The sequence below is a fragment of the Scyliorhinus torazame genome, chromosome 8, assembly GCF_047496885.1.
Source record: "Scyliorhinus torazame isolate Kashiwa2021f chromosome 8, sScyTor2.1, whole genome shotgun sequence".
Classification (NCBI taxonomy): domain Eukaryota; kingdom Metazoa; phylum Chordata; class Chondrichthyes; order Carcharhiniformes; family Scyliorhinidae; genus Scyliorhinus; species Scyliorhinus torazame.
Window position 1 is genome coordinate 205,682,768 of NC_092714.1, and position 13,498 is coordinate 205,696,265.

The 13,498-nt window shown below is 49.1% G+C and overlaps 1 protein-coding gene across 2 annotated transcripts in view; it reads right to left on the reverse strand.

The window, feature by feature from the left end:
- Window positions 1-13,498, reverse strand: part of bcas1 (brain enriched myelin associated protein 1) — a 75,750-nt gene that overhangs the window by 22,036 nt on the left and 40,216 nt on the right. For both annotated transcript variants that reach the window (XM_072514702.1, XM_072514701.1), the window contains exon 6: window positions 8,562-8,615. In XM_072514702.1, the coding sequence (XP_072370803.1) occupies window positions 8,562-8,615 (54 nt within the window). The remainder of the gene's footprint in view (window positions 1-8,561; window positions 8,616-13,498) is intronic.

Genomic DNA, 13,498 nt, shown 5'->3' on the forward strand with positions numbered 1-13,498 from the left:
CTGATGCTGGCAGCCTGGCATCAATGTTTAGGCCTCTCATTGTAGCCACTCTTCTCCAGTGATGAGGATGCCGTGGGCTGACAAAGTATGAAGAATCTGACCCACACTGGAGGTTAGTTGGAGGAACACAACAGAATCCCTGAACTTGAAGGGGCTGTTGCAGATGAGAGCTCATCCCACGTCTCTCAACCCCATGATCAGGCTATTTCTTGGCAGGACCTATTCAGCTCTCTGGCAGGCAGGAGTCAGACATATGGCTGACGAAGAGAAGAGCATTTCTCTGTCCACAATGCAAGTCATCATCATTTGCCTGCAGAGTCCAATGGCTTTAGCGACCTGCCCATGGAATCGGGCACAATCATGGAAACCTACTGATTTGATTTGATTTGATTTATTATTGTCACATGTACTGGTATACAGTGAAAAGTATACAGCCGCGTCGGAGAATCGCCGGGGGGCGGCGTGAATCCCACCCCCCCCAGCTGCCGAATTCTCTGGCGACGAGGGTTTGGAGGGGGCGGGAATCACGCCATGCCAGTCGGCGGCCGCTAGCAGCGGCCCCCCTGGCGATTCTCTGGCCCGTGGTGCGTCGAGTGGCCGCCCGCTTTAGGCCGGTCCCGCCGGTGTAAATTAGAGTAGGTACCTACCGGCGGGACCTGGCTGCGCGGGCAGCCTCTGGGGACCTCGAAGGGCCGCGGGGGGATCTCGCTCATGCGCGGAACCGCCAGCTTGTTTTGGTGCATGCGCGGGAGGGGGTTCCCTTCTCCGCGCCGGCCATGGCGGAGCCCTACAGGGACCGCGCGAAAGGAAGGAGTGCCCCCACGGCACAGGCCCGCCCGCAAATCGGTGGGCCCCGATTGCGGACCAGGCTACCGTGGGGGCCCCCCCGGGGTTGGATCCCCCCAAGCCACCCCCACCCCCCCCCCAGCCGACTTACCTGCCAGGTCCCGCTGGTGTCAGAGCTGAGTGATTCACGCCGGCAGGACTGGTCAAAAACGGACAGCCGCCCGGCCCATCGGGGCCCGGAGAATTGCCGGGGAGGGGGGGCCGCTGCCAACAGCCCCCAACCGGCGTGGCATGAACCACGCTCCCGCCCGAAAAATGGCGCCGGAGAATATGGCAGCCGGCATCAGGGCGGATTTCGCGCCACCCCCCCGGGCATTCTACGACCGGCGGGGGGTTGGAGAATCCCGCCTGAGGAGTTCACACAGATGGTCAGAGTGGTGGTAACTTTAAGGGTCATGTAGTTCTAACTCTTGCAGGACATGGCAGAGGTGATCCACTGCCCCCGGGGCAGGTGCAATCTTCTCCTGCTCTGTGACTCTGACAAGGTTGTTCAATGTCGGGAGACCCTTGGCTGGCACAGTCTGAACCAGGGCTTTTCCCTCTGTGCTGCTGCTTCCTGTACAGCTATGTGCCCAGTCTCCCCCTCCTCAGCTTGGTATTGGCCCTGACCATGTGCAGCAGCAAGTCTCTGGCTCTGCTGCTGCTCTGTCACAATTAGTAGAAATGTCAACTCGACAGGCTCCATGATTCTCCAGAATCATGCACTTAGAGAAGAAATGTGAGCAATTGAGGATTCCTGGGAAAGGCCTGCCTCTTAGCTCCCTTCACCTCTGGGACTTTCACCATGTGCTTCCCCTCCATTAATTATCACACTCTCCCCTCTCACAGTGCCATATCCCCACACCTGTCCCACTCAACTCCACCAGGATTACAAACCTGGAAACTTGAGAATCTCACTGGCATATTTCTCCTGGCCATTTCCCAAACCCTCTTTCCTCGCAGTTGAGTTAGGTGACAGGACTATTGAGTGGATGCATGGGACCCACATTTGCAACCTCATGGGGTGCCACAAGGAAGCCCCGCATTGAACTTATCTCTGTCCCCCCCCCACGTCTTCTCCGATGTACCCTGAGCAGTGAAGAACCTGGAGAATCATGGCTTCCTGAGCACTCACCTCCGATATCCCTCTCAAAGGTGAGGCCGCCAGGTTCATGCTTTTGTAGATCTGTTGTAAATGACGCTGGTGTGATGTCACGCTGGATCCTGGTGAATATTCCATGCCGGGGGGGGAGGGGGTTTGGAATGAGTGCTTACTAATGACATGCTAAAGTATTAAAATTTGGTCCCCGGGATATGTGTGATCATCAACCCATAGGTGGATGAAAATGGCAAATCCTAATCATGCTGGAATCACGTTTTAGAATTCCCTCCGGATTTTGAGACATTTTAAAGTTTGCACATATTTAGATATCCTTGGATTTAGATAAAGGGAACTTTTCGATGTTTTCTTTCACAATGTGCTAAATATTAATTACTGCCAATCAATTACTGGCACTGAAAATTACAAACATGGACTCTTATTCCTTCAGGTGTTAATTGGAGATTTTAAAAATGTAATAATTGAAATTTATTTTATTTTTACTTCTCCTGTTTTTCTCTCTATGCAAGCCAGTCTTTCTTTCCCTTGCTTTATTTTTCTTTCTGTACCTGATTTGACATTGAATTCACCCATTCTTTACATTGCTAATTCCATAATCCTTCAGTCCAATTAAGGAGATATGCAATTGTTTGTCGTGTTCAATCAGGTCCCAGATGCCCCAGTATAATGGGCAGAGATTAATTGAAGCACCTCAGAGTGCAACTTACTCTGGGTAAAACTTAAATCCCATTGCCACACTAGCCAACCTGGCAGTGTCCCTGGAAGTACCAAGATGGCACCGCCAAGGTGCCAGGGTGCCAGAATGTCCTGACCACCCAGGGCTACTATGGCCTCTGAGCCCCCTGACATGGTTATCACACCTAGTCTCTGTTTGTGGAGAGTGTAGTGATTCCCACCACTGGCACATTACTCTGGCAGATAGGAATAATCTGGAAGATTCAACCTCAAGCCGACTTTGCATATTTAAATGAATGGTAATCAGATCCACCCCAAACATTGCTGGGAGGGCCCAGGAATATCGCAAATTGTTTGGCACCAATCACAAATCCCTTTTCAGTGTTTCCCCAGTACTTTCCGGACATAGCGGGATTTGCACCGAGTACAATGCGGCTGGAAAATCGTCCCTAACATCTTTTACATTGACGCATATCAAAACATCGTACAAACTAAATTTATTTTTGAAATGCTATGTCTGTTGCTACAAAGGTTGTTATTGTGGGATGAAAGCAACCAAAGACATCAGCACTGCAAAACCTGATGTCTATCTCACCCAATTCCAATCTCAACCCCACTCTCCCCTACAAAACATTCTGATGGGATTGAACACCTTGCACATCATTCTCATGCAGAGCGTATGAGAGCTTCATTGTGCAACAACCTTTCACGTTGATAAAGAACTTGTAGCGCACAATGACTTACACAAGTCGAGAAGTGATGAAGTCTATCGAGGCTTTATTAAGCAAGACTTGTTCCCCAGCAGCTCAGTTGCAGAATGCGGCTGCTGGGAGAACTCAAGCTCTTATACTCCGCCTTCAGGGCGGAGCCAGAAGTCAGCAGATCCAACCAGGACGCGTGACCTGTCAGCCAATAGCCTCTCGGCTTCACAGGTACCATATTACCCCTAATACATACCACCACATTCACCCCTTGTTAAAAAGGAACCAGGCGGGGTGGTGGTTCGCATGGTGGTAGGGGTTTACAAGGATGGTCCTGGAACAAATTTCGAACAGTGGCTTATGCATTTAGCCCAACAGTTAACTATGTACAAGTTTGTGTCAGAATTATTTACAACAAAATTCTTGTTTTTGGTGTCACGCGGATTCCACGAGTCGAGCGGGTGCCTTGGTTGTCCTTGTCGATCGCCTCAGCCCCGGTGGTGGTGCAGGTGCTGGCTCGGGCACTGTCGTCTCTGGGAGCGTTGCGCTGTTCGTTCCTGTTTCTTTACTCCTGGGCGGGCACGTGAGGAGGACCGATCCACCCAGGAAGGGAGCGGTCGTGGGGTGCGCCGGTGGCAGGGAGGGGGTGATCGGTGTTGAGAGTGTGTGTGTGTTTCCGGCGGGCGCCAGGTCCCGTAGGGAGACCGTGTCTTGTCGGCCGTCGGGGTACGCCACGTAGGCGTACTGAGGGTTTGCGTGGAGAAGTTGTACCCTCTTGACCAACGGGTCCGATTTGTGCGTCCGCACCTGCTTTCGGAGGAAGATGGGTCCTGGGGCTGCCAGCCAGGTCGGCAGCGACGTTCGGAGGAGGACTGCCTAGGGAAGACAAGGAGGCGCTCGAGAGGCGTTTGGTTAGTGGTGGTACACAGCAGCGACCGGATGGAGTGGAGGGCATCCGGGAGGACTTCCTGCCACCGGGACACTGGGAGATCTCTGGACCGTAGGGCCAATAGGATGGTCTTCCTGACCGTACCATTCTCCCTCTCTACCTGACCGTTCCCCCGGGGGTTGTAGCTGGTCGTCCTGCTCGAGGCAATGCCCTTGCTGAGCAGGAACTGACGCAGCTTGTCGCTCGTTTAGGAGGACCCCCTGTCGCTATCGATGTACGCGGGAAACCGAACAGTGTAAACATGTTGCCAAGGGCTTTAATGACTGTGGCTGCTGTCATGTTGGGGCAGGGGATGGCGAAGGGGAAACGGAAGTACTCGTCCACCACGTTCAGGAAGTATGCGTTGCGGTCGGTGGAGGGGAGGGGGCCTTTGAAATCCAAACTGAGGCGTTCGAAGGGACGGGAAGCCTTTATCAGGTGCGCTCTATCTGGCCTGAAAAAGTGCGGTTTGCACTCTGCGCAGATCTGGCAGTTCCTGGTGACTGTACGGACCTCCTCCACAGAGTAGGGGAGGTTGCGGGACTTTACGAAATGGTAGGATTGAGTGACTCCCGGGTGGCAGGGGAGGGCTTGGAGGCGGTCTACTTGAGCGGGATAGGGCATCGGACGGCTCGTTCAGCTTTCCGGGACGATACAAGATCTCATAGTTATAGGTGGAGAGCTCAATCCTCCACCTCAAGATCTTGTCGTTCTTGATTTTGCCCCGCTGTGCATTATCGAACATAAAGGCTACCGACCTTTGGTCAGTGAGGAGAGTCAACCTCCTGCCGGCCAGGTAATGCCTCCAATGTCGCACAGCTTCCACTATGGCTTGGGCTTCCTTTTCCACTGAGGTGTGGCGGATTTCTGAGGCGTGGAGGGTCCGGGAGAAAAAGGCCACGGGTCAGCCCGCTTGGTTGAGAGTGGCCGCCAGAACTACATCGGATGCGTCGCTCTCGACTTGGAAGGGGAGGGACTCATCGATTGCGTGCATCGTGGCCTTTGCGATATCCACTTTGATGCGGCTGAAGGCCTGGCGGGTCTCTGTCGACAGGGGGAAGGTAGTGGACTGGATTAACGGGTGGGCCTTGTCTGCGTACTGGGGAACCCACTGGGCGTAATACGAAAAGAAGCCCAGGCAGCATTTCAGGGCTTTGGAGCAGTGGGGGAGGGAAAATTCCAAAAGCGGGCGCATGCGTTCGTGGTCGGGGCCTATCACTCCATTACGCACTACGTATCCCAGGATGGCCAGACGGTTGGTGCTAAAAACGCATTTTTCCTCGTTATATGTGAGGTTCAGGGCGTTAGCGGTCTGGAGGAATTTTTGGAGGTTGGCGTCGTGGTCCTGCTGGTCATGGCCGCAGATGGTTACGTTGTCGAGGTATGGGAACGTGGCCTGCAACCCGTGCTGGTCAACCATTCGGTCCATCTCCCGTTGGAAGACTGAGACTCGGTTTGTGACGCCAAATGGAACCCTTAAAAAATGGTAGAGCCACCCGTCTGCCTCGAAGGCCGTGTACTTGCGGTCACTCGGGCGGATGGGGAGCTGGTGGTATGCGGACTTGAGGTCCACGGTGGAAAAGACCTTGTACTGTGCAATCCGATTGACCATGTCGGATATGCGGGGGAGAGGGTACGCATCTAGCTGCGTGTACCTATTGATGGTCTGACTATAGTCTACGACCATCCTCTGCTTCTCCCTGGTCTTCACAACTACCACCTGAGCTCTCCAGGGACTATTGCTGGCCTGGATTATGCCTTCCTTCAGCAGCCGCTGGACTTCAGACCGGATAAACGTCCGATCCTGGGCGCTGTACCGTCTGCTCCTAGTGGCGACGGGTTTGCAATCCAGGGTGAGGTTCGCAAACAAGGAAGGCGGTTAAACCTTGAGGGTTGCGAGGCCGCAGATAGTGAGTGGGTGTATGGGGCTGCCGAATTGGAATGTTAGGCTCTGGAGGTTACACTGGAAATCTAACCCCAGTAATGTGGGCGCGCAGAGTTGGGGAAGGACGTAAAGCCTATAGTTCTTAAACTCCCTCCCTTGCACCGTTAGGTTCGCGATGCAGACCCCTTTGATCTCTACTGAATGGGATCCCGCAGCTAGGGAAATCTTTTGAGCGCTTGGACGAATGGAAAGAAAACAGCGTCTTACCGTATCCGGGTGAATAAAACTTTCCGTGCTCCCAGAGTCGATCAAGCATGGCGTCTCGTACCCGTTGACCAGCACCGTTGTTGTTGTCGTTTGGAGCGTCCGGGGCCGCGATTGGTCCAGGGTCACCGAAGCCAGTCAGGTTGTAGCATCGCGGCGTTTTCTTCGTACCGCGTGGAGCCGTCTATGCTGGGGTCCTTGGCTGTCAGCCAAGATGGCGGCGTCCATGGATCGCACGCGGTCGGGGGTGGACAAAATGGCCGCCCCCATGAATCGCACGGGGCCGGGGGGTCACAAGATGGCGGCGCCCATCCTCCCCTCGTGGTGTTCGGGACCAAAAATGGCAGCGCCCGCGGGTCGCGCATGGATCGTTGGGGGGTTGAATCTGCTGTCCTCGTTCTTCCCCGGGGATTGCGGCGACCCCCCGGGACCGGCACACCGCCGCGTAATGGCCCTTTTTGCCGCAGCTTTTACAAATAGCTGCGCGGGCTGGGCAGCGCTGCCGGGGGTGTTTCGCCTGCCCGCAAAACTTTCAGCGGGCCCCACCGGGATGGTCTGATGCTCTAGCCGCGCAGGCTTGCGGAGGGTGCCGGGCAGTCGGTCGCAACGGGGGTCCACGGAGCCCAAGGGGCTGCTGCACGGTCGGGGCCGTAGGCGTGGGCGTTTTGTGAGGCCACATCGAGGGAGGCTGCAAGGGCCCATGCCTCTGAGAGTCCTGGCGAGTCTCTTTCTAAATGTCTTTGACGAATTTGGGGAGAAGTCATACCTGCCACGAATGCGTCTCTGATTAGCAGGTCCGTGTGCTCGATCGCACTCACCGATGGGCAGTTGCAGTTTCGTCCCAAAATTAGCAGTGCGCTGTAGAATTCGTTGAGCGATTCTCCGGGAATTTGCTGTCTCGTCGCGAGTTGGTGGCGTGCGTAGACCTGGTTTATGGGCCGAATGTAGATGCCTTTCAGCATGGCAAGCGCCGTTGGGAAATCCTCCGCGTCTTCGATGAGTGTGTAGATCTCCGGGCTCACCCTGGAATGCAGGACCTGCATTTTCTGATCTTCCGTGGTCTGGCTGGGGGCCGTTCAAAGGTAGCCTTCGAACCATGCTAGCCAGTGTTTAAACACGGCCGCCAAGTTTGCTGCATGGGGGCTGATCCGCAGACACTCCGGGGTGATCTGGAGCTCCATAATCTTTTAAGCTTGCTTAATAAATTGTAGCGCACAATGACTTACACAAGTCGAGAAGTGATGAAGTCTATCGAGGCTTTATTAAGCAAGACTTGTTCCCCAGCAGCTCAGTTACAGAATGCGGCTGCTGGGAGAACTCGAGCTCTTATACTCCACCTTCAGGGCGGAGCCAGAAGTCGGCAGATCCAACCAGGAGCCGGGACCTGTCAGCCAATAGCCTCTCGGCTTCACAGGTACCATATTACCCCTAATACATACCACCACAGAACTGAAGCAGAATTGACGCATTTTTGGTGCTAATGTAAGGCTCACTATAAGTTTAATTCATCCATCATGGACATAAGAAAGTATACCATGTGCAGAGTGAGGCAGAAGGGGTTTGTGGGCACAGGGATGTACAGTGGAGATTTAACAACTAGGACAGGATGTGTGATATTGAAAGGAGGGCAGAATTATGTCCATCAGCCTTGGTCCTATTACCTCACAACCCAATAATGTTACTTCCATTGAAGACTCCACTTGGTCTTAACCCCCCTGCGTGGTGTCAAAGAAGATCGAGTAGCAAATAAATGTCTCATGAAACTTTTCTGAATGCTTTCTCTGAGGCAGCACAGTGAGCTGTTCTGCCACCTCCTCCACCTCACGGGACCTATTTTTCACTCTCTGGTGCTTCCCGTTTCCTCTGAACACTTTCTATAATTATTTTCCTGCCATGCTTTTTAAAAAATCTATCCTGCCTGCCTGTGGCAGCTTGTCACTGTAGCTCATTCTCTCTTTGCACAAAGACTGAAGAGTGTGCCTGCAGATGCTCTTCACACTTCTACCACCGGATGGAGCTTCACAAGTTGGAGAAAGATCTGTACCTGTATAATGCCATGTGTACATTGTGGGTAAATCCTTTTCTCTAACATTTGTAGGACATCCACCAGTAATTTAATGAATCTGTGCCCTGTACCTTATGGAAAATTGCAAAGGCACTTACCTTTCCTTCAGAACCTTTTGCAGAATCGGCCTGTTTCTCATCCTCTTTGACTGACTGCAATTGGAAATACAATCTGCTGTTACTTAATGAAAAAATTGACTTTTAAATGAGATGTGCATTCAGTTTCATAAATCTATTCTCTATGTCTCAACTACGCCAATGAGTTCAGGATCAGAAGCAGCAGCAAACACACCTAACATGTTAAAGGCTCTTTTTCTGCCTCTCCCCATTGCTCTGTTCCTGTTAAAACAGTTACTTTCAGGGCTCATCAAATTCAGCCTTCCTGTGAGGATATTTTGTAATCTTTGTTGAAATGGAAGGGCTTCTGGAAATTGCACGAGTTTTATCACAAACTACAGATAAAGGAGGAATTTAAAATTGAAACAATGCATGTCTTTTCAGAATTTAAACAAAAATGTAGATTATTGCACAGACTTTCATAATGCATCTACAAAGATAAAAGGCAGGTCATGGCATTTTGTTTTCATGCTTTTCATCAGAATTTTATGTTCTGACTCTAGATTTTCAGCATTTGCTGTTTTTGTTTCCTTTTCAATTTACCCTAGGGATTTTTTTTTTGCCTCCGTGATTGGCACGTCATCATTCATTTTAAAAGGATGGAAATCACTTGTTGGCAAACTTTAGAAGCTGGACACTTTGGTCCACATATTTGTTGCTAGGTCTTGATTGGTCTCACATAGTTTTACAATCAATAGAAGAGATGTTGATAATATAATAGCCTCCAACCTTACAGTCAACTTTTTAAGAGTTGTCTGCATATATTTTTATTAAAAAGATCAAACCAGACAGTACTTTCCTCGGTGTGCCTCAGTCATTTTTCTGAGCAGTTTACTTAATTACTAAATGTTTTTTAATTTTATCAATAAACTTTCATTCCTGCACGCAAACCTTTTTCTTGATTTATCTCCCTGCTGGAGTGTGGTTAGGGGTTACTTACTAGTATATCCCAAGTGCTTCTGTGCCATTTGTCAGTCTTAATGATGAATGGTGTTCATTTATTCCAATCTGGAGGGCAACATAGCAAATCTGCTCCTGTCTAACTCACCTGTGATGCCTACACTTGTGCCTTCCAGTGAGGATCATGATGTGGTGCTGTGGCTGACAATGTATCTTTTTAAAATAAATTTAGAGTACCCAATTATATTTTTTCCAACTAAGGGGCAATTTTAGCATGGCCAATCCACTTAGCCTGTACATCTTTGGGTTGTAGCGGTGAGACCTATGCAGACACGGGAAGAATGTGCAAACTCCACACGGACAGTGACTCGGGCTCGAACCTGGGTCCTTGGCGCCATAAGGCAGCAGTGCTAACTACTGTGCCACCGTGCTGCCCTGACAACATATTTTTCATAGGTTTTTTTCGTAAAGGCTTTGGGAGAATGCCAGAGGCAAGGTTCCAACTCAGCTTAATCTACTTTTAATGTTTCCGAATCCCATTGCAATTTTTGTGATATAAAGTTCATTATTGGCTTAGTGTAAAATTATGTCCTTTGCGTTGCCTTATTAGAATTGTGCCTGCTACATCCTGGATTAATAACAAGCGTGTCTGCGTCAATGATACACACTTCTGGTCTATATTGGAACATGAGTTAATTTGTGCCACATGTTATTTGATGTGGTCCTGAACAACGCTAACTACATTCTACTAAGGTCACGACTCACGAGTGTTTCTAATGAAATAACAGTGGATATCTGTAACGGATTACTGCTTACAACCATCACATTTTCAGTCAATACATGCTGTTTCTAACAATCAGTGCTTGTAAAAAGCAGAATGTTCTCTGAAGACTGGCAGAACTAAATAAATAATTTAAAAAAGTATATGGCTGATGCAAAGACCATTATTCATAAATCCTGCATAAATTTTCAAAAATACATTTTTCAGCAATTTGTTCTTTAGATGGTCTTTGCAATTCCACGAAACCTTCCTGAATACAAGCAGAAGCATTGTGAAGCATTAAATGTTTTCAGCGTGTAAAAGTTTCAATTATAAATAGGAGTGGTCAATTTCAGGGTTCAGAGCTGAGTGCACTTTTGATTTTGGTCAATATAAATGATTTGGACTAGGAAGGACACATTTTAAATTTACCGCTGACACAACAGTAGGAACTTTAGCAAACGTTGAGGAGAACTGCAAATAACTCCAGGAGAAAACAAACAGGTGGGCAGATTAGATAGACAGATGGCAAGTACAGTGTAACGTGAAGAAGTGTGAGGTAATGCACTTTAGGAAGGAAAACAAGGACTCTGAGTATAAAACCAATGCAAAGATGCTGAACCAGGGAAAGAACAAAAAGATGCTGAACCAGGGAAAGAACAAAAAAACCTAGTGATTGAAATACAGAATAGTTGATGCAGAGACTACTGCATCTCTTCTGGAAAGAAAGAATGAGTATTTGAATGCATGAAAGATATATGGCTAGGGGGAGAGAGCAGGGCAGTGGGATTAGTTTCAGATTGCTCTCGCAAAGAGCCGGCACAATGGGTTGAATTGAGTCCTTATATACTGTAAAATTCTATGCTTCTATTATTAACATCCCATTTCTTTGTCAGCATTGTCAGTGAGTATGTGCCTCCAAATGAGTGCTGTTGCTCTGTTTCAAAAGGAGCCCAGTTTGCACTGCTAATGCAATCTGGCAACCACATTAAAGAAAGTGACTGCAAAATTCAGATGCATAGCAGCTGGTTTTTTGCTGTTATAGGTGCCATTTTGCAGCAAGCGCACTTCAAGAGCTGGCTTTGTATTGGAAAGTCCAGATTTCAGCATTTCTGGCCTTGTAGTGGAGACTCTAATGTCTGGTATTTTGAAGGTCGTACTGTTTGCAAGGTCATGGCCCAATCTGACAGAAGGTTGTTTCAGTCACAGGCAATTGGCAATCAATCTGGTATTATTCAGACATGAATGATATCAAAATCCACCAATTAGAGGCTAGGCGGTTCTGGTCGGTCTCCCTACCAGCCTCACTGGTTAAATGTTGGTTGTGATCATTTCCAGGTTAGTGAGTGAGCCCCTTGAAGAAAGGTACTATCGGACCTGTACTGCGTCCTAACAATGCTGTCCTCAACATTATATGACTACTGTCCAGCCATTGGGTAATACTGGCATTCGTCATTCAAAATAATTTCCAGGTCGGTTAGTGACCATGCAAAATAATCCTAGCATTCTCTTCATCACAGCCACAATCCTGACACTTGCCACAACATTCGGCAAGTGCTTTAGAGAAAGACATTGTTCAATCCTGAATGGTCAAAAGAATGTGATTTCACGGTAAAAAGCAGAAAGGGAGAGCACTGTGCGATTCTGCACTATGTGCTGATGTGGGGCAAGATTCTCTGGGTGTGTTTCCCGGCGGTTCACCGTTCACTGGCAGTGGGATTCTATACTCCGCTTGTTAATGGTAAATGGCACTTCCTATTGAAACCATCCCATACCACTCGGAAACCCCCGGGCAGGAGTGCGCTGCCTGCGGGAAAAGTGAATCGCAACGGCCAGAGAATTCCAGCCCTGATATCCATGTCAACCAATCAGGAAAAGGAGATTTGAATCAGTCGGAAAAATCACAAGTTTAACAGTGGGGATGTAGGTACATCACCAAAGAAATTTAAAAATTGTCTATGTTACCTCAAAACATTAAAGTGACTCCTGCTAAACTATGTAAAGTCTCGCAGGCTGTGAGGCACCATTAATCTTATCGGAGCATCAATTGTGGAACTGCATGTCAATTCAGAGTGTTATTGCAACCTAAAGTTATTCCGATCCCTCAATGGCCACCAACGTTGCCTGCTGCATGCTGCACAATCTCGAGGTGACAAGCTGAAGAGCAGCAGGAGAAGGAAGAGGTGAAGACGGAAAAGGAGGATGAGTGAGAGGAGGAGGAAGAGGAAGTAAGGAGGCAACCTATGCAGCTCCTTTCTGGCTGAGCTGTTCATGATCAACTCATCCAAATGTGATACTAGTGAATGCCAATTACAATTCCCCATTAAAGAACAGTCCCACAACTTCCCTTCTCTCTGTCACTGATTTATCACAGTTTAGTAGGCCACAAATGAGTCCGGACTGAATTAGTAAAAAAAAAACTTGGTTTATTGCAAAATATACTTACAATATACATCGGATCCCAGTCGGGTCTGCTCTGTCAGTTCCATACCTGGCTGACTTTATACTGCTCTTAACCATGAATGGCCTTGGACTCCCCGGCCCCTAGTGGAGGAGCTCATATTCGTCGAGGCCCATGAGGAGACTGTTTGCTCCAACCCCGTAGGTCTCATGTGGGTTATAACACACAGCATTTTCTTGCCCACATTGAAATCCGTCTCAAAACAAGTATCCCAAATCAAATTTAGAAACCTAACATTGCCATATTGCATACAAAATCAACTAATCACCCTTGTCAATTCCCTTAAGTGTCGGTTGATTGCAGGAATGAAGGACTTGTCTTATGAGGTGTATAAGATGCTAAAGAGGATAGATAGGGTAGACATAGAATGGATGTTTCCCCCTGTTGGACATTCGAGAATGAAAGGCTAAGGGGTGACAGATTTAAAATAGAATTCTGTGGAATTCTCTACCCCAGCGTGCAGTGGCCGACGGAACACTAAACAAAGTAGATAGGATTTTAATTAGTAACAGGGTGAAGAGTTATGGGGCGAGGGCAGGAAGGTGGAGATGAGATTGAGGTGAGATCAGCCATGATCGCATTGAATGGCTGAGCAGGCTCGAGGAGCTGAATTACCTACTCCTGCTCCTAGTTCTTATGTCCTCCCCGTGTCTTTGCCTGGCCTATTGCTCCTGTGCAGTGGCTGCAGAATTGCATTTGAAAGCTGCTATCTTTCAGTGAAGGAGGCTGCAGATGGCCTGAAGGGCCGACTGTCGACTGCACCAAATTGCCATGGGCAGCAGCAGTCTGGACTGTATG